The sequence below is a fragment of the Malaclemys terrapin genome, chromosome 1, assembly GCF_027887155.1.
Source record: "Malaclemys terrapin pileata isolate rMalTer1 chromosome 1, rMalTer1.hap1, whole genome shotgun sequence".
Classification (NCBI taxonomy): Eukaryota; Metazoa; Chordata; order Testudines; family Emydidae; genus Malaclemys; species Malaclemys terrapin.
Window position 1 is genome coordinate 49,959,344 of NC_071505.1, and position 18,603 is coordinate 49,977,946.

Consider the following 18,603-nt stretch of genomic DNA (forward strand, 5'->3'; position numbering starts at 1 on the left):
GAAAGAAATTAGGAACAAGTGCAAAGAAAAAGGCAACCCATAATGGAATAATGGTTAGGGTCTCTTCTTAGCAAAGAGTAAAGCAATAATAAGAAAATTAGCTTATCCTAACTTCAGCCATAATAAAAAAAAGTTGTTTACTTCTCCTTGCAGTTGCCATGTGCACTAGTACTTACCTATCATAGAAATCATCCATTTTAGGACTATGGAAATCTTCTACATCAAAGAAATTTTTACTAGTTTTGTCCAGTTTATAAGCCTATTGAGAAGAAAAAAATGTAACTGTTGATAGATCATCATCAATAAATAAAAGTCTAATACAACAATCAGTGATATTTTGGGAGATGTGAGCAAGTTTGTATGGGCTGGGAAGCTAAGAGAATTAGGATTTCAAAAATCATTATTGGTTTTGATGTATTTATTTGGGGGAGTGGATGGCTCAAGGAATCAGTCACAGGAAATTGGGCCAGTCTAGGTTGCCAGTCAAGGCTGTTCTTAGGCATACCCAGCATATGCGGCTGCACAGGGCACCTGAAAATTTAGGGCACCACTGGGTCTTAATGTCCACCCTCACGGCTCTTCCTATCCCTGTTTTGACTCTTCCTGGAGGCTCCTACAGATAGCTGCTGGAGCCTGGTGACTCTTACTCCGGAGGGGATCTAGTAACTTAAAAGTGAAAAAGTCTTCCAGCCTGCCAGACCTATTAGCACAACATTGAACTGTTAAAGAGCCATTCAAGTGGTAATGAAGCCGTTTAATAGGCATTTGCCAACCCCCAGGTATATACTGTCCATTTCTGAATTTACTGACAAAAACAGTTGTGCATTAATGTAATATTTACTCAGAACATGTTAGTCTACAGGACCTTAGTTTAAAATTTGCTTTAAAAATATTTCATTAGTGAGTTGGTGAAGATTAGAAAATAACATCTCTAAAAAATCCTTGCATAGATTTTTAGATGCACAATCATCTTCAGCCTTAAATGCTTGGATCTCCAGACATATAGTTTTTTAAATAAATCATTCAGAAGACCACCCTTATTTAAAATACACATTTTAATTTTAATTACTATAGTAAAAAAAACTTGCTTCCAAAGTCTTCCTGTCCTTTTTGTCCATCCCTTTCTCCCTTCAGCCCCCACCCCCGTTTCCCCAGCTGAAGAAAGCCCTTAAACGGACAACACCCCTTTCCTTCCAGATAGCTGGACAAAGAGTTTCCCTTTCTTTACTTCTGACTATCTGATGAACTAGTTTTAAGAGAACCCTCCAGCAAAATCAGTACCAACTAAGATATAAAATCCTTTGTTATGCCTAAAATCTTTGGAAACATATTTTTTAAAGTTGGTGAAATTTCATAAACATGTCTATTGTTATGGCGATCACACAAAGTAAATTAATGTTCCCTTTTTCTAAAAGCAATGAACATTGTTATGACCACACTAAACCTCTGTAACTGATTAATTTAAAATAATGTCTTTGTTTCAGTGAGTTAAATATGAAGTAATCTGGAATGATTACTTCATGAAGGTTTAAGAATACATTTAAAATATAAAATCAGCTTAGAAATACTGATTAAGAAAATGTAAAACAGAGAAGAACTGCATCATGTATTCCATAATATTTCATGTTGTATTCAGCAAGACAGCTGACTCGCCCTTACTACAAAGTTTTTGCAAATAAATCTCTGACAAACTTCAGGGCATATAAAAAAACCTGTGACTGACATTTTTTATTCCCAAGTTTAGTGCTTTTAATTAGGTACCTTCTGCAAGTCCAGTCTTCACCATCTGGCATGCCATGGAAAACATGCTCCATTTTCTTTAGAAAGAAATTGCAGAAGAGTGTTTTTTTCAAATGTCACTTGCTTCATTTGGGTTCAGGGATTTGGCTGGAAGGGGGTGAGCAGGGTGGGGGGAGGGAAAAGAGGAGGGAGACAGTGGGGAGAGGGCAGGGCCTGGGCAGAGTGGGGTGGGGCGTGGGGTGGAACAGGAGTGGAGTATAGGTGGGGCCACAGGCAGAAGAGGTGGGTTGGGGAGCTAGCCTCCCCAACCGGCAGCTTCACCCACTGCCTATGACAGCACGTAAGAGCGGGTTGGCTCCCACAACCCAGCGTGCACTGCAATCTCCTTAGGCAGGGGTATTCACAAAGCCAAATGCGCCAGAGCTGCGCATTCAGCGTGAGGGAGAGGATACGGCAGTCTCTGCGGGGAACTGTGAATCTCCACCGCCATGAGGTGGGGTGGGCGGCACATTATCCTTTGCTGCCTCGTCCCTTCCCCACCCCCAGGCTGTGAGCCCGGACTGCCATCAGGCATAGGCACACCAGTTTAATAATACTGCGTAGGGCCCCATAAATCCTAAGGACGGCCCTGTTGCCAGTTATAATGCAACCCGTGTCAGTAGTGATTAAAAGTTGTTTCCATGTGAAAGCTGTTTGGTGGCCTGTGGAGATCAAGTGATAGCCTCTATCCACACAAATCCCCACTATAAATTGGCACTTTTGGGCAGCCTCCGCAGAGGCACCAAGGATTGGGGGTAAATACGGAGACTGAACTATCCTTTCTTTCCCAGACGTGGCCCCTCCAGGGCAAGGTTCAAACACATTGACATGGCAGTTTCAGGAAACTTGCACTACTGTCATCTATGTTGCATCTGTTCTGTGGAATAATGGGGGACTGCGTTCCCCACGGCTGATAATCCAGCTCTATACTCACAAAAACATTTAAAACAAAGTGTTCGTTTACTATTACTAATTGTACACTAATTACTACAGTATTTATCACACGTTCTTATAGTGCAAACAGCAGCCTTCAAGATTACAAGCACTCTAGCAAATGAATCTGAAACACCTGAATTGTAAGAATTTAGTGATTAGACATGTCATACACAGATTTTATACACTTCCTTCCTCTCACAAACAATTTGTCAAATATTTACAAACATAGAAGAATAAAAGAGAAACTGTTTTGTTCTACAGGAAGAGAGAGATGTTAAACTTCAGATGCCAATGGTGATGGTTTAGGCTCTAATCCAACAAAGCACATAAGTATGTGCTCAATTTAAAGCAATTAGTTAATCACATTGAAGTCAGTGGGATCACTTGTGCTTAAAATTCAAGCACATGCTTTAGAGCTTTGCACACTCAGGGCCTTACTTTGGGGTCTAACTATCAAGCCTGTTTTAGCAAAATTCCTTGGAATCACATGTTCAAATCCCATCCAGCAGAGTGAACTCAGCCATTCAGTTTCCCAAGAGAGAGAAACTGAATTTCATGCAGTTTGTTGTGTCTGGGTTGTACTGGTGACTTCAAAACTGAGATCTTGTTTGCTCTGCATGGATGTTAAAGAACCAGTGGTACTTTTTGTAATGGCAGGGATTTATCCTGCTGTCAGGCAGCATGCTTTCTCATGATTCTAAAAACTACTTAAAATCACTTATGCATATAGCAAAGGAAGTAGAACCTTTGATAAGTCTGTGCGCTAAACTTGGGTACAATTCTCAAAACTGTCTAAGTGACATAGCCCCGGTCTACACTAGAGTTAGGTCGATGCAAGGCAGCTTACATTGATCTTACTCAAAATGTCACTCCCACCTATGTAACTCGTCTGCTACACCAACTTAACTCCACCTCAGTGAGAGATGTAGTGCTTAGGTTGTTGTAGTTAGGTTGACACAATGTCAGTGTAGACACTGTGTTACTTAGGTCAACTTTAGAGGCTTCCAGGAAGTGTCCAGCAATGCCCCACCTTGATCTCTCTGGTCACTGTTTTGAACTCTGCTGTCAAGAGGCCAGATACACAGATACATGCCCTCCCCTTTAAAGACCTACAAATTCTGAAATTCCATTTCCTGTTTGCCCGGTGTGGAGAGCTCACCTAGCAACTGTCAAGCATGCCTAGCAACTGCCCAGCTGACCATGCCAGCTCCATGCTGCAGGAGTGTACCCAGAAGGTGTTGGATCTCCTGGATCTCTGGGGAGAAGAGGCTGTGCAGGCACAGCTTTGATCCAGCTGTAGAAAAGTTGATATCACCCAGCAGATTGCTCAGGGCATGGAGGAGGAAGGATACAAGAGGAACCTATAGCCGTGCCACATGAAAGCCAAGGAGCTGCGGCAGGTGTACCAGAAGGCAAGGGAGGCTAACACTTGCTCTGGTGCAGAACCACAGACACGCCACTTTTACAAAGAGCTGTATGCCATCCTTGGCAGAGATACCTTTCCCCCCCGCCCAAAGCCCCATGGATACTTTGGGGGAGCAGGAGTCACAGCCCTCCCCTCCCCCGGGAACAGCGATGAGGAGGAGGGGACTGTAGTGGGGCGGCTCCCTCACTCCAGTGGAAAAAGGGTTAGTCAGCCCTGGGAGAAGATTGTGGTTGAAAGCTGCTAAGCTGGGCTGACTGGGGAAGCAGCCGTAGCTGGGCCACGCCCCAATCAGGCCACAGCTGGCCTGTATAAAAAGGCTGTGAGCCAGAGGCCCAGAAGAAGTCTCTCTCCTGGCTGGGAGAGAGCAGGGCCTGGCTACCTGCAGAAAGGGTACTGGGAGTGAAGTAGGGCTGGGGAGAACCAGAAGAGCAGGGAAGCTCCAGGCTGGCAACTCCCCAGGCTGCAGGGCCTGGTCCAAGGCCCATAGAGGTACTTGGAGGTAGAGGAAGGCAGCAGGTCCGAATCCCCTTGCCTATGATGAGTGGCTTTTACACTGCAGTCTGCCCCAGGGAGCGAGGGCTCGGTGATGACTGGCAGTAGCCCAGACTGATACAAGGTGGGGATTAGAGGGTTTGGGGGGGGGGGTTCCCAGAAAGGGGAAACCCACAGAGACTGGCGGGGGTATTGCCAGGGGGCAGCCCCAGGGTAAAGGGGCACTGGGGTCCGGGAGGGATACGTGGGCCAGTGGCAGTGGGGCACCGGCCTGCAGAGGGCGCTCTGGAGACTGGAAACGCTAATTCCCTGAGACAACCAGCAGGAGGCGCCGCAGCAGTGAGTCACGCACTGTCACAGGGACAGGCAACCAGGGGGATCCAGTGGCACAGCAAGCCAGGACCTGTTTTTGACTCCTGGACAATCCAGCCAGTCCCTCCAATCCAGCCCAGATGAGCCTGATGCAGGGGAAGGAACCTCTGGTAAGTATGCAGTTTGCTTGGAAATTACAGGGACAAGTGTTTATTTACTCTTTTTTACTTATGTTAGAAGATGTAGTGAAATAACCACAAGATGTAGTTGCAATCTGCTTCCCATTCCCCTGTACAGTTAGGCAGAGAAGGCCACGCAGAAGAGTTTGTTTATGTGCACTTGGCTCTCCCATGAATCCTCCTTAGAGATCTCAGGGAAACTTTCCTGCAGGTAGTCTGCCAAAGGTTTCCGGGGAGGGCTGCTTTATTTCTTCCCACGCCACTCAGCAGCAATGCAGCACACAGGCTATCAACACACAGCCCTGGTTGGCAGCTGGACGTCTGCAGGAGCTGTTCCCTTTCAGCCTCTGTTACCCTTAGGAGTGAGAAGTGCTGTAACTAGGCATTTTAGCACGCAGGGCGAGCAAGCATATTTGCATCCCCTACTGTTTTTTTTCCCACTCCATTTTCCCACCCCCATGGTTTTGCACCCTGGGCAGCTGCCCTGCCCACCCCAACCTGGTGGGCAGGGCAGCTGGCCCTGGAGCGAGGTATCCACTAAAATAACCATTACCTGTGGAAAACGGTGCCAGTTCAATTGCCCTATAAGCATATACTCGTGCCCATGAGCTATCCCCCCTTATTGTTCAAACTCACTCCACCACATGCCCCCAGCTGTACCTACCATTGCTGGGACTGCCAGCATGCTCTATGAATCCCAACGAGAAGTGAAAATGTACTGCTTGCAAATTGTGTGGGTCAAGGGGCATGAGTTCAGTATACTAAGTTTCCATTTACCTTGTGAATAGAAGCTCTGTGCATTGTATCTTTTGCAACCAGAAATGTGGCCTTGCGGGTCTCGCCATCACAATGGCGGAGCAACTCCTCCAGATAAGGAGGAGGAAGAAGAGGATGGCGGATGACCTATTCAAAGATACCTTGCAAGCCTCTGCTGCTTCAAATACCAAGCACAGGGCTTGGAGGATCACCCATGCAGACAGCAGGGACAGGGATAAAGGAGAAAGGCACAGAGAAAGGAGAGAGACGTGTAGCAGGAGATACTACCGCATCTCAAGCAGCAAACAGATATGTTGCAGACTCTTGAGGGCCTTCAGCTTCAACAGACCCATGCTCACCTCCCTCTGAAGCCCATTCCATGTGGTGTGTATAGCCACTACATTACCCCTACCATTCCTCCCCGGGGGAGAGTACAGGCAATCACAATTGTACATACACTGACCTATGAAAGACGCAGTTGGTGTATGTGTATGGGAAATGGAAATGACTGTTCTTTCCCCTGTATTTATAAAGTTCCATTCAGTTATAAATGTGTCTGTTTGCATAGGTTTGGAATAAAAGTCTATTTATGGAAACTTAATTCATTTTATTATCTCACAATATATGCTAGCTGGGGCTGACATCATTCACAGATAATAGCAATAGGTGCATTTGCAATATTATAATGCCAGGCACAGCACACTACAGCAACACATATTACCATGACTCACTATTAAAATGATCTTTCAAAGCCTCCATGAGCCGAATAGCTTCACATTGAGCTCTTCCTATAACCCTGGTATCCAGCTGCTCAAAATCAGCAGACAGCCATTCCACCTCCTCCCTGGCAGAAATTTTTCTCCCATTGCTTCACAGATATTATGAAGGACACAGCAGGCAGCTATAACCATTGGGAAAAAATTTTCACTGAGGTTCAATTTCATGAGTAGACCGTGCCAGCGGCCACTCAAAGTAAAATTAAGTCTCACTCATGATCTCGCAAGAGAACTCAAATGTCAAGGGTTTGGTTTTTTTTTTTCAGCCATGACACAAATGTGTTTCCAGTCAAACAGGAGTTACCTCACTCTAAACAAAGGAAAAAACAGTTACTCACCTTCTTGTAAATTGTTGTTCTACAAGATGTGTTGCTCATGTGCATTCCAATTAGGTGTGTGTGCACCACTTGCACAGTCCTCAGAAGGTTTTTTCCCCTAGTAACACCTGTCAGGTCAGCTGTGGAGCCCCCTGGAGTGGCACCTTCATGGCGGTGAATATAGGTCCCTGTCGACCCACTGCCTCCTCAGTTTCTTCTTGCCAGTTACTCCGACAAAGGGGAAGGCGGGTGGATTTGGAATGGACATGAGCAACACATCTCAAAGAACAGTTACGAGAAGGTGAGTAAACTTTTTTTTTTTTTTTTTCTTTGAGTGCTTGCTCATCTCGATTCCAATTAGGTGACTCCCAAGCCCTACCCAGGAGGTGGGGTCGGAGTGCATGGAATCGCTGACCTGAGCACCACTCTGCCGAATGCTGCATCATCTCTGGCGTGCTGGGTAATTGCGTAATGAGAGTTGAAAGTGTGAACTGAGGACTACATCGCCACCTGCAGACCTCCTGTATTGGGACCTGGGCCAGGAACGCCACTGAGGAGGCCTGCGCTCTTGTGGAATGTACCGTTCGTGCAGGGGCCGGTACTTTGGCTAAATCATAGCATACCCGGATACAGGACGAGATCCACAATGAGATCCTCTGCAACAAGACCAGGAGTTTTTTCATCCAGTCTGCGACTGCCATGAACAGCTGGTTCGACTTACGCAATGGCTTTGTGCGTTCAATGTAAAAGGCCAGTGCTCAAACATTCAGGGAGTTTAGCCTTTGTTCTTGGCTATCCGCGTGAGACTTAATGTAAAAGATTGGCAGAAAAATGTCCTGGTTGGAGTGGAATTGGAACACAATCTTTGGGAGAAAAGCCGGGTGAGGCCTAAGCTGCATCTTGTCCTTATAGAAAACGGTGTAAGGAGCAGCGGCCGCTCCAAGCGTGTGCCTGGGGCGGCAAGCCGCGGGGGGCGCCCTGCTGGTCCCTGCGAGGGCGGCAGTCAGGCAGCCTTCAGTGGCTTGCCTGCGGGAGGTCCGCCGGTCCCACGGATTCGGCGGCAATTCGGTGGCGGGTACGCTGAAGCCACAGGACCAGCAGACCTCCCACAGGCATGCCACCAAAGGCAGCCTGCCTCCCGTGCTTGGGGCGGCAAAAAAGCTAGAGCCCCCCTTGGTAAGGAGGGTCGGAGGTGAGGGCTTTAAGCTCCGATACCCACATTGCCGAGGTAACGGCGACTAGGAAGGCCACCTTCCATGACAGGTAGAGCAGCGAACAAGTTGCCAGAGGATCAAACGGGGACCCCATTAGTCTGGAAAGGACCAGGATGAGGTCCCACTTCGGGATTGGTTGTCTGATCTGTGGGTATAGCCTGTCTAGACCCTTCAGGTAACAGCTAACCATTGGGTTGGCCAAGACAGAACGCCCAGCCGCTTCCGGGTGGAAGGCACAGATGGCTGCCAGGTGTACCTTGATGGATGATGCCACTAGGCCCTCCTTTTTTTAGGTGCAGTAGGTAGTCTAGGATAAGCGGTATGGACGCCTGCACTGGAGGAGAGTGACCCCAAGAGCACCAGATTGCAAACCTTTTCCACTTGGCCAGGTAGGTAGCCCTAATGGAAGGTTTCCTGCTACCAAGTAAGACCTCCCTAAGACTCAGAGCGTATGAGCTCCATAGGGTTTAGCCATGAAGCTTCCAAGCTGTGAGGTGAAGAGACTCGAGATCAGGATGGTGAAGGTGACCATGGTCTTGGGTGATCAGGTCCGGGACCAAGGGCAATGCGATTGGGGCATCCATCGATAGCTCCAGGAGCATGGTGTACCAGTGCTGGCAAGGCCATGCCAATGCTACCAGTATGACCACCACCTTGTCCCTGCGGATCTTGAGCAGAAGCTTGTGGCTGAGTGGAAATGATGGGAACGCATACCACAGATGGTCTGTCTAGGGGAGGAGAAACGCATCTAAAAGGGAGCCCAGACCGTGATTAGGAAGGAGCGGAATTGAGGGCACTTTCTGTTGCTCCTTGTGGCAAACAGGTCAATTGGGTGAACACCCCAGCTCCGGAAAATGCTGTGTGTCACATCTGAGCGGATGGACCATTCGTGATTGTGGAAGGATCTGCTGAGGCAGTCTGCCAGCTCATTCTGAGACCCTGGGAGGTAAGATGCTTCCAGGTGAATAGAGTAGGCTATGCAGAAGCCCCACAGCTTGAAGGCTTCCTGACATAGGGGAGAGGAATGAGCCCCATCCTGCTTATTTATGTAAAACACTGCAGTTGTGTTGTCCATCATGACCCCCATGCAATTGGGCTTGGAAGGTTTGGCATGCTTGTTGGCCCTCAACTCCTTGACTTTGATGTGGAGTGAGAGCTTGTCCTGCGACCAGAGACATTTCATCTGTAGTTCTCCCTGGTGAGAGCACCATCCCAGCGCTGATGCATCCATTACCAGAGATGGAGAGGGCTGGGGCTTGTTGAAGAGGACTCTCTGACCCACCGGTGTAGAGGCTCGATAACCTGCACCGGAAGGGTGACCACTGTTGTCCAGGCTGTTGCGCCCCAGATGGTAGGCCGACACCAGCCAAGCTTGGAGAAACCTGAGCCTCAGCCTTGTGTGCTGTACCACATATCTTCATGTGGCCGAGGAGCCTCAAGCAGCCCCTTGCCTTGGTAGTAGGGTACCTTCTGAGGCTTTGTATGATGTCCGTCATTGCCCAGAAACAAGCTTCCAGCAGGGATGCCCTGGCCTGGCTTGAGTCCAACACGGCTCCTATAAACTCTACCCTCTGTGTCGGGGATAGAGTTAATTTGTACTTGTTGAGTAGGAGACACAACCTGTTGAAATTGGACCTCATGAAGCTGACTTGTGCCTCCGCTTGGTCCCTGGAACGCCCCCTGCACAGCCAGTCGTCAAGGTACGGGTATGCTTGCACCTGCCTCCGGTGGAAGGCGGCCACAACAGACATGCGCTTGGTGAACACTAGTGGTGCCATAGATAGGCCGAAGAGGAGGACCATAAGTTGGTAATGGTTGTGGTTGACCACGAACCTGAGGAAACATCTGTGGGCAGAATGTATCGAGATGTGGAAGTACACATCCTTGAGGTTGAGGGCGGCGTACCAGTCTCCTGCATCCAGAGAGGGGATAATAGTATTTAGGGAAACCATGCAGAACTTCAGCTTTTTCATGAAGCTGTTGAGGCCTTGCAGGTCGAGGATGGCAGGCACCTATATTAAGTGCCATGAAGGCGCCACTCCAGGGGACTCCACAGCCAACCCGACGGGTGCTGCTAGGGGAAAAACCTTCCCACGACTGTGCAGACAGCACACGCACACCTGATAGGGTGACCAGATAAGCAGTCCAAAATATCAGGACGGGGAGGGGAGGGGGGGAAAAAGGGGGGGCAGAGCAAAAAAAAAAGGGGGGGGGGGGCCGGAGCAAAAAAAAAAGGCATTTAAAAGGGGCCGGGGGCATTAGCAGGCCCCGGCCCCGCGCGCTGCCCTCCCCGCGGAGCCTCCCGCCCCCCGGCCCGCCACAGGTATATGCGGTGGATCCGGGCGGGGGCAGCGCGGAGCGGGCAGGAGCCAGGTGGGCGGCAGGGGCCGAATCCCCGCTGCTGCCAGGGAGCCCCACGCCTCTCCCGCCCGCTCACAGCTGCGGCTCCTTCCCGGTGGGACGCGCCTCCCGTCACCCCGGCCACATGCGGCGTGCGTCCCCCGCACCTACTCTCCCTCCCGCCAGGAAGGAGCAGCTGGACGTGTACCGCATGTGGCCGGGGCAGGCCGGGGGGCGTGTCCCGCCGGGAAGGAGCCGCAGCCGCGAGCGGGAGGGAGAGGCGCAGGGCTCCCTGGCGGCAGCAGCAGGGATTCGGCCCACGCCGCTCAACCGGCCCCTGCCCGCTCCACGCTGCCCCCGCCCGGACCCACCACGCTACCCCGCGGGCTGCAGGGCTGGAGCAGCTTCCAGGCTGCGCTCCCGGCCCTGGGTGCAGCGGCCCGGGCAGGAGCCCTCTGTCGCGGTGGGGGGGGCTCAAAGCTGAGCCCTCCGTCTCCCTCCCTTGCCAGCCCCCCTTTGCCCGCCGGGTGCCAGAGCTGACTCACCAGCTCCAGGATTCAGGCACCGCCGCCACCCCCTCCCTCCCAGGCTTGCGCCGCCATGCTGCAAGCCTGGGAGGGAGGAGGAATGCTGCGTGATTGGGGAAGAGGTGGGACCAGGGCGGGGATTTGGGGAGGGAGCCAATGGGGGATGGGGGGCGGAGCTGGGGCAGAGCACAACATTTCTTTTTTGTCCAGTGTCCCGACCAAACATCGGTCAGGATGCAGGACAAAGAAGCAAAAATCTGGACAGTCCTGATAAAATCGGGACGTCTGGTCACCCTAACACCTGATTGGAATGGACATGAACAAGCACTGGAAGAAGAATGTGGTTTCTTCTTCCAAAGTACTTTGAAAGACAATGAGAATTAATTTACATATCAGATAAACAAAGCTATCAAGCTAACATGAGACAGTGTTGCTACACCCTAGCAGGGAAGAGAAACTTCATCTGAGACAGAAGGAGGGAAGGCCAACCCTCAATTAAGCCATGGAATCAAATGGAAAAAAAAATCCTGACATTTGAGAGTTATAAAAGTGAGGCTTAAAGGCTGCACAGGGGCTGCAGAAAGGTGAGTGCTGACTGAGTGTGTAGGCTTTATTGATGGCTGGTTCCGAGCAGATGAGGTGAGTGCTGGTAGGGTGAACTGAGTGCAGTGGAGGTCAATGGGGTAGGCCGGCTGAACTGACGGGGTGGTGATGACAGGGACTGGGGGACTGAACTGGGGGGTCGAATTGAGTGGGGTTGGGTGGAAAGAGAATTAATGGGGGACTGGGAGACAGGATTAATTGCTGGATGGGAGATATGGGGGGGAAAGGAACTCCTGCAGCAGGAGCCAAAAATCACCTTATCCAGTACATGTGGGAGAGTGGGCAATACTGTCACATGCACTTGCCCTGGGGATGGACAGGGGGAGTTCAAAAATCAAGAGACTGACCTAAAAAACACAATATCATGATTTTGGGGGGGTCTGACTCATGATTTTTGATCTCTTGAAGTAGACAATATTGTAGGAGCAACACAGTTATAACAACACTGCATATAAGTGTCTTAGGCACTTCTGAAAATGTTATCCTGTGATTTGTATACAGACCCAACTTTAATTTCTAACCTAAAACAAACAGATTTACACACTGCGTCATCCAAAGAATTTACACCTAGTACAAATTATATTGAAAGAAAACTATGGTTCTGCCCTAAGAACACTAAAGAAATGGGGGGGGGGGGGAATCAGCAGAGGATTAATCCTCAACTATCAAATCAAATAAGAGCACTTCTCTTAATGTGGTATGCTGTGATGGAACTGACATGTTTGATACTTAACAGATCATTTCCTTTACTTTGTGGGCTTGAGCACATATCTTTAACATTCCTTTAATGCTATTTTGCTAAATGAGTTACATTGCACGTATCATGCTCAGTAAATGTAAGTCTACATATAAAAATGTTACCTATATTCTATGCAATGCATTTTTAAAATATATTACAATTTCTATGCTTTCCTCCCCCCTCCATTTATAAATAGTCCAGTATTCATCTCCTGGTCTCCTCTTTGATATCTCCTTTCCATTGTTCAACTGTTTTCTGAATTCAAATTTGAATATCACTTCTATGCAGATAACATTCAACTGCAGATCCCTTTTACTGCTTTGGCTGTTTACCATCAGCCTGTATTAACCTCATCATTTCTTTGTTCCATTATAATTTACTTCTATTCAACATTTCAAATATTTATACTCCACAAATTCTCTATAAGAACAGTCTCTGTCATTTTGCTCCTCTTCAAAAATCAAATAGCACATTCAGTACTATTGCCAGGAACTAAGACTCACCCCCAGTTCTTAGGAACTTAGATTCATCCTCAGTCCTCTTATCGTCCACCTTTCCTAACTCTGTAAGTATTCCTCCCATCTCCTCTGAAACGACTTCCGCAACAGAAAATATTTTGACCACTCCTTGGAAAAAAACTCATATTCAAGTTTTCATCTCCCTTTGCCTAGTATCATTTCATCTTTTATGTTCTCTCTAAACCCCAACTTTCCAGAGTTTAATCAGTTCAAAAGGCAGTGACTCATCACACCAATGCATCCTGACAAATGATCATTGATTTCCTATCCGCTTCAGAATTTAAGAAAGAAAAAAATCTCCTTTGAAGAGCTACATTCACCACAGGATCAACAATGGCTTCTTTCTTCTTTTTGAGATGGTCGTGGCAGTGAAAAAACCTATAACCTCTTGTCAGCCAAGGACACCTGTCATGGTGTCTGTACACCCCATCCTGGTTCAGCAGCCAAAAGGTAACAAAGCACCTGCCTGCTCAGCCAGAGCTGACTAACAGTCCCACAGCAGCTGTAAGGGCAAAAGGGCTGCAAAGTAAGAGGGGTGGCTGCTAGAGAGGCAGTGGGACTGCAGAGACAATCTCTCCAGTAGACTGTTAAAAACTGTCTGAGAAGCCAACACTCCAAAGAAGGCAATGCAGAACAAGAGCCTGAGGAAGCCTACAGAAGAGGAGAGGTAGGAAGCAGTTCAGGTAGCAGCAAGGGACTGAGAAGGACTGGTTCCGGCTATTCCAAACAAGGACCCTGAGCCGGAACCCTGAGCCTGGGTTCCTCTACCTATTCCAGCCAGTAACTTTTGGAGACAGCCCTAAAGTTAAAGCCAGGAGACCTAGGGCTGATTAACCCCTTCTAGAGCCATGGAATTTCTAACTCCCTATCATTCTGAAGGGGACAGACTACTGAGAACCCAGCCAGAAGGGGTTGAGTCATAACAAGGACTTGACAAACATAGAATTGGGTGTGGTGGCATAAGGGGGATGGAGCCAGGTTGGTGTAGCTCCCCATTTTGCCACAAGGGACCACTAACAGACAAAGACCCCATATTACAACACCATAGTAAGTAAAGTGCAGTTCAAAAAGTGGATGATGCTGCCCAGAAAAGTGGTGGGGCCAGGAATGAGAATTCAATATATCCCACTCAGCAGTGATTATATATTTCCTTTTTATATAACTGTTCTGTTCTATGTCGGTTCTTATACCATGGCTCACAGTTGCAGTGTCTTCTACTAATGCATTAAGTGAAATAATTAATATCTGTCACATGTTGGTTGTTCTCTCATCTTCTCCCTGGGGAAAGAATATGTGTGGGTAGTGGAGCATTTCATTTTTGGTAGGGTTTGTTTGTTTTTTAGAACCAAGTAGTAGTAGCTTCTGCAGAGAAGAGGCAGAATCAGGACTGAAAGGTGGGAAGGGCGATTCTCTATCTTAAGCAGTCAACAATATGAAAAAGTCCTTGATATCAGAGAGAGGTCAGATCAAGTGCAAAATCTGTAATCAAAACTACGTGGGACCAAATTCAGCCTCAGAATTAGCACTGACAGCAATAAAAGCTACATCTGCTTACACCACGGCTGATTTCGGTCCCATGTCTGAGCCACAGTCTGTTTATATATATATATATATATATATATATATATATATATATATATATATATATATATATATAAAAAAAAAAACAAAAAAAAAAACAGTACGAGACAGATAAGTTAAACCAGATGTCATTTACCTTTTCATGATCTTTATTCTTCAATAAAGACTTTGTACCCTCTGTTGCCATAAGAGAATTTTTAATAATTCCCTTTATGATCAAAGTGGAAATATGAGACGGCTTTAGCTTCTGGCTACAGTTTAAATCAAAAAGCGCTCTCTTCTTTTCTTTCACTGTGTTCCAAACAAGAGCTCGAACACAATATACATCCTGGAAAATAGAAAGAGTAACAGTGAGTTCAGTTTGCTATATCCTGGAAGACCACTCAGGACTAAATTATGGCTGCACTAAAAAAGAGAATGGGAACAAGGGGCCTCTCCTTCCAATTTCTCTGTAGTTAAGGGGTCTGAGGTAGCACAGCTAGTTAGTTATTGCCAGCAGATGGTGTATGTCTGGGCAGAATAGGGAGGTATGATGCAATACTAACACCATAGTAAAAGTAGTTGCACAATGCACTCCTCACAGCACCTCTGGATACATTATGCCTTACAAAGTTACTCTTGCTCAGGTGTTGCACCTACTCCTCTCACTCTCTGTATGGCTATGCCTTTATGAGGCATAATTTTGCTTGCAGCCGACCACTGCATAAAAGTTGTACTAGAGCCTTAGAGTTCTTATGAACACTTCTGTATGTCACCATTGTTTGAATTTTACTACACAGTGTGCACTAATCCTTCACTAAAGATAAAAGTTTTTAAAGAACTGTGGGAAACCATCTCATTAACAGCAAGGTATAGTGGAAGTATGAACAGTTGATCTCTGGCTGAAACACAGACCAGATCTGTTCTCTAAGGCAATCAGAATGAAGCGGGTCATTGATGATGACACAGCAAGCAACGGTCACTGCAGCAACATCCATCAAATACATTAATTACCTACCAAAAGAATGTAAATAACAGAAATAAACTGTAACAAAATATATTCCCAAGACCAATGTCTCTTGTTTTAAAAATAAAACTTCCGGCTTTGCTGTGATAGTTATAAAGAAGGAACAGACCATACAGAAAAGTGCCATCTGATAACAGTAAAGCAAGGTGAAAAATTATAAATACTGCTATTGATTGGCTAAGAATTATGCACACAGCTAATCTGTGCTAAAACACAAAGTTTTTGTTACCCCATTTCTCCCCTTATGTGTTCCCTGGACTTATTTGTTCCATCCCCATGTTGTTATATTTGTCTTTCAGACTGCAAGCTCTTTGGGGCAGGGACTGTCATTAGCTATTTGTTTGTACAGAGCCTAGCACAAAGGGGCCCTATTTGGTTAAGGCCTGTGTATCCTAAGAGCCCCTCAATGCTCACTGGCAGAGTGCCATCACACTGCTGTCATAATATGTACCTAAAGGTGTCGTGGAAGGAATCATATGTAAACTGATGATGCACTGGTCCTGAAAATTATTGTGGGATGTTTCTATGGGTTATATGTGTGTGCTGGAAATATGTTCTTAAAGTGTGTTTGGGAGGCAGTGACTGCACCAAGCCTGGACAAAGAAATGTGGATTTGCCTGTATGACTGGCTTGATTACAGGCACAGGACAATGAAAGTAAATTTACATATCAAGTAAACAAAGCAATCAAGCTAACAAGCAGAGGAGGCAACTTAGTGAGCACACCAGGGCACCTTCCTGGCTCTTGAGGCAGAAACAGGCTTTGGGTAATGTAAGGGGAGCAAAAAACCCATTTCAGTTATCCATCACTTAGAGGACATAAGGTACAGCACCCTCTGAGCCTGAGAAAGTTGGATCCCCTAGACTGGAGGGCTAGAGATGCTGGTAACTTGATGTGAATAAGAAAAACTGCTTAGGCAAAGATTGTAACTTGCTAAAATTAAGTTTTAGTAACTAGAAAGCGTGTTTTTTATTTTGTTTTATTTGTAACCATGCCTGTCTTTTTCTTTTGTTTAGTATCATTTAAACTTCTGTTATGTAATAATAAACTTTGTGACGTTATTGACATGAACTGTGACCATATAGATCATTGTTGCAACCAGGGTCCTATGGTTGCACCAGGTCTTGTACAGAGGAAGTCAAGTGGGGTATCTATGAAAAGATTGTAGTTTGCTGGTTATGATTGTGATGGCTGTATGTATCATATTTGTATTTGAAGTTACGAATATTGGCTATGTAATTGTATCTCAATGTGTTTGGTTCTAAGTAGCCTCAGTGAAGCATGTGGTCAGCTTCTTGAGAAAGAACTATTCTCAGTAAGTGCCCAATCAAGAAACACTTAACTGACCATGGACTCTGGGAGACGCCAATTCACATCTGAGCTTTCCTGGGAACGTTAAAACTAACATGTAAACAATGGCATCAGCCTGCAAAAAGCTGAATCATTCATGGACATGTGACTTGCTCAGGTGACTACAAACTCCATCTTGTTCCTGTGACATTGCACAGAAGAACAAAGGGGTTTCCGCCCACAAGAGAGAGAACATAAAAGGCCCCAGAAGCCTCTCCATTTTGTCTTCAGCTGGTTCTAGAGATGGCCTCTCCACCCCCAAGAGATGCCTGAAAGAAACTGGAACAAAGGACAGTAACTACGGGGGTGCGAGTGATTGCTGGACCCAGACTAGGAAGGAGTCCAGTATGTGAAAGAAGCTTTTGGGAGCATCTCTGAGGGTGAGATTTCATCTGTAATCAGTTCCTTAATGTATTAGGCTTAGACTTGTGTGTTTTATTTTATTTTGCTTGGTAACTTACTTAGAGCTGGTCTTCACTACCTGCCCGGATCTGTGGGTAGAAATCAATCTCTCGGGGATCGATATATCGCATCTCGTTGGGACGCGATAATCGATCCCCGAATCGACGCGCATACTCCACCAGCCGAGGTAGAAGTAAGCGCCGTCGATGGGGGAGCCGCAGTGGTCGATTTGCCGCCGTCCTCACTGCGGGGTAAGTCAGATCAGATATGTTGAATTCAGCTACACTATTCCCGTAGCTGAATTTGCGTATCATAAATCGATTCTCCCCCCCCCCCCCGTAATGTAGACATAGCCTTAGTTCTGTCTGTTATTACTTGGAACCACTTAATAAAATCACTTTTGTTTCTTATTGAACCCAGAGTAAGTAATTAGTACCTGGGGGAGCAAACAGCTGTGCACATCTCTCTATCAGTGTAATAGAGGGCAGACAATTTATGAGTTTACCCCGTGTAAGCTTTATACAGAGTAAACCGAATTTATTTGGGGTTTGGATCCCATTGGGAGTTGGTCTGGGTGCTAGAGACAAGAGCACTTCTTAAGCTCTTTTCAGTTCATTCTGCAGCTTTGGAGTGCATGGTTCAGACCCTGGGTCTTTGTTGAAGCAGACTGGGGTGTCTGGCTCAAACTGGCAGAGAAACAGGCTCAGAGGTAGGCTCAGCACATCAGGTGGCAGTCCCAAATGGGTCTCTGTGACCAAACCTGTCAAATTTATTCTTGTTTTATTACAAAACCATGTCAGTGCTGTATATTAAAGTGTAGTGTGAGTCTTCAATTAACCTAACAGGCTGTTTTTTATTTAATTTCCATGATGGAATGATGTCCCTTGCAACTGTCATGGACCACACTTTCTTTGTGATATAAACTGATAAATGATTAATAAATTGCTCAAATGTGTGTATTTTAAAATAACAATTAGAGAATAGTAATATCTTGCTTTGGTTTCACACTAATCTTTTTACTTCACACCTAAAGGTTTGTCTCATCATAATTTCCTGCTTTATATTCATAGTTTAAGGTGGGTGTCAGGATACTGGTCACATTTAAATAAGGGACTTTTTCCATTCTATTTTTTGAACAGAGTTGCAAACTGTTTGCTTTGCAAATACTTCCAGAAGGGAAATACCTGTCATTCTGAGTACTTTCTAAAACCTTTTCTGCCATAAGTGCTCTGTCTCTTTAGAGCAAACTTAATAATTTCTGTGAATGTCCAGTGAGAGGGAGACGTCGCTGGGGAATTCAGGAACTGAGGTTTCACTGATTGTTACCTGCAAGGTTTAGATTGGCACAGT

General features: G+C 46.6%; 1 protein-coding gene across 4 annotated transcripts in view; it reads right to left on the reverse strand.

Moving 5' to 3' along the window:
• Positions 1-18,603, reverse strand: part of LOC128834877 (uncharacterized) — a 145,981-nt gene that overhangs the window by 86,486 nt on the left and 40,892 nt on the right. For all 4 annotated transcript variants that reach the window (XM_054024060.1, XM_054024045.1, XM_054024052.1 and 1 more), the window contains exons 6-7: positions 14,632-14,823; positions 177-259 (exon numbers count right to left, since the gene is read on the reverse strand). In XM_054024060.1, coding sequence (XP_053880035.1) covers positions 177-259; positions 14,632-14,823 — 275 coding nt within the window. The remainder of the gene's footprint in view (positions 1-176; positions 260-14,631; positions 14,824-18,603) is intronic.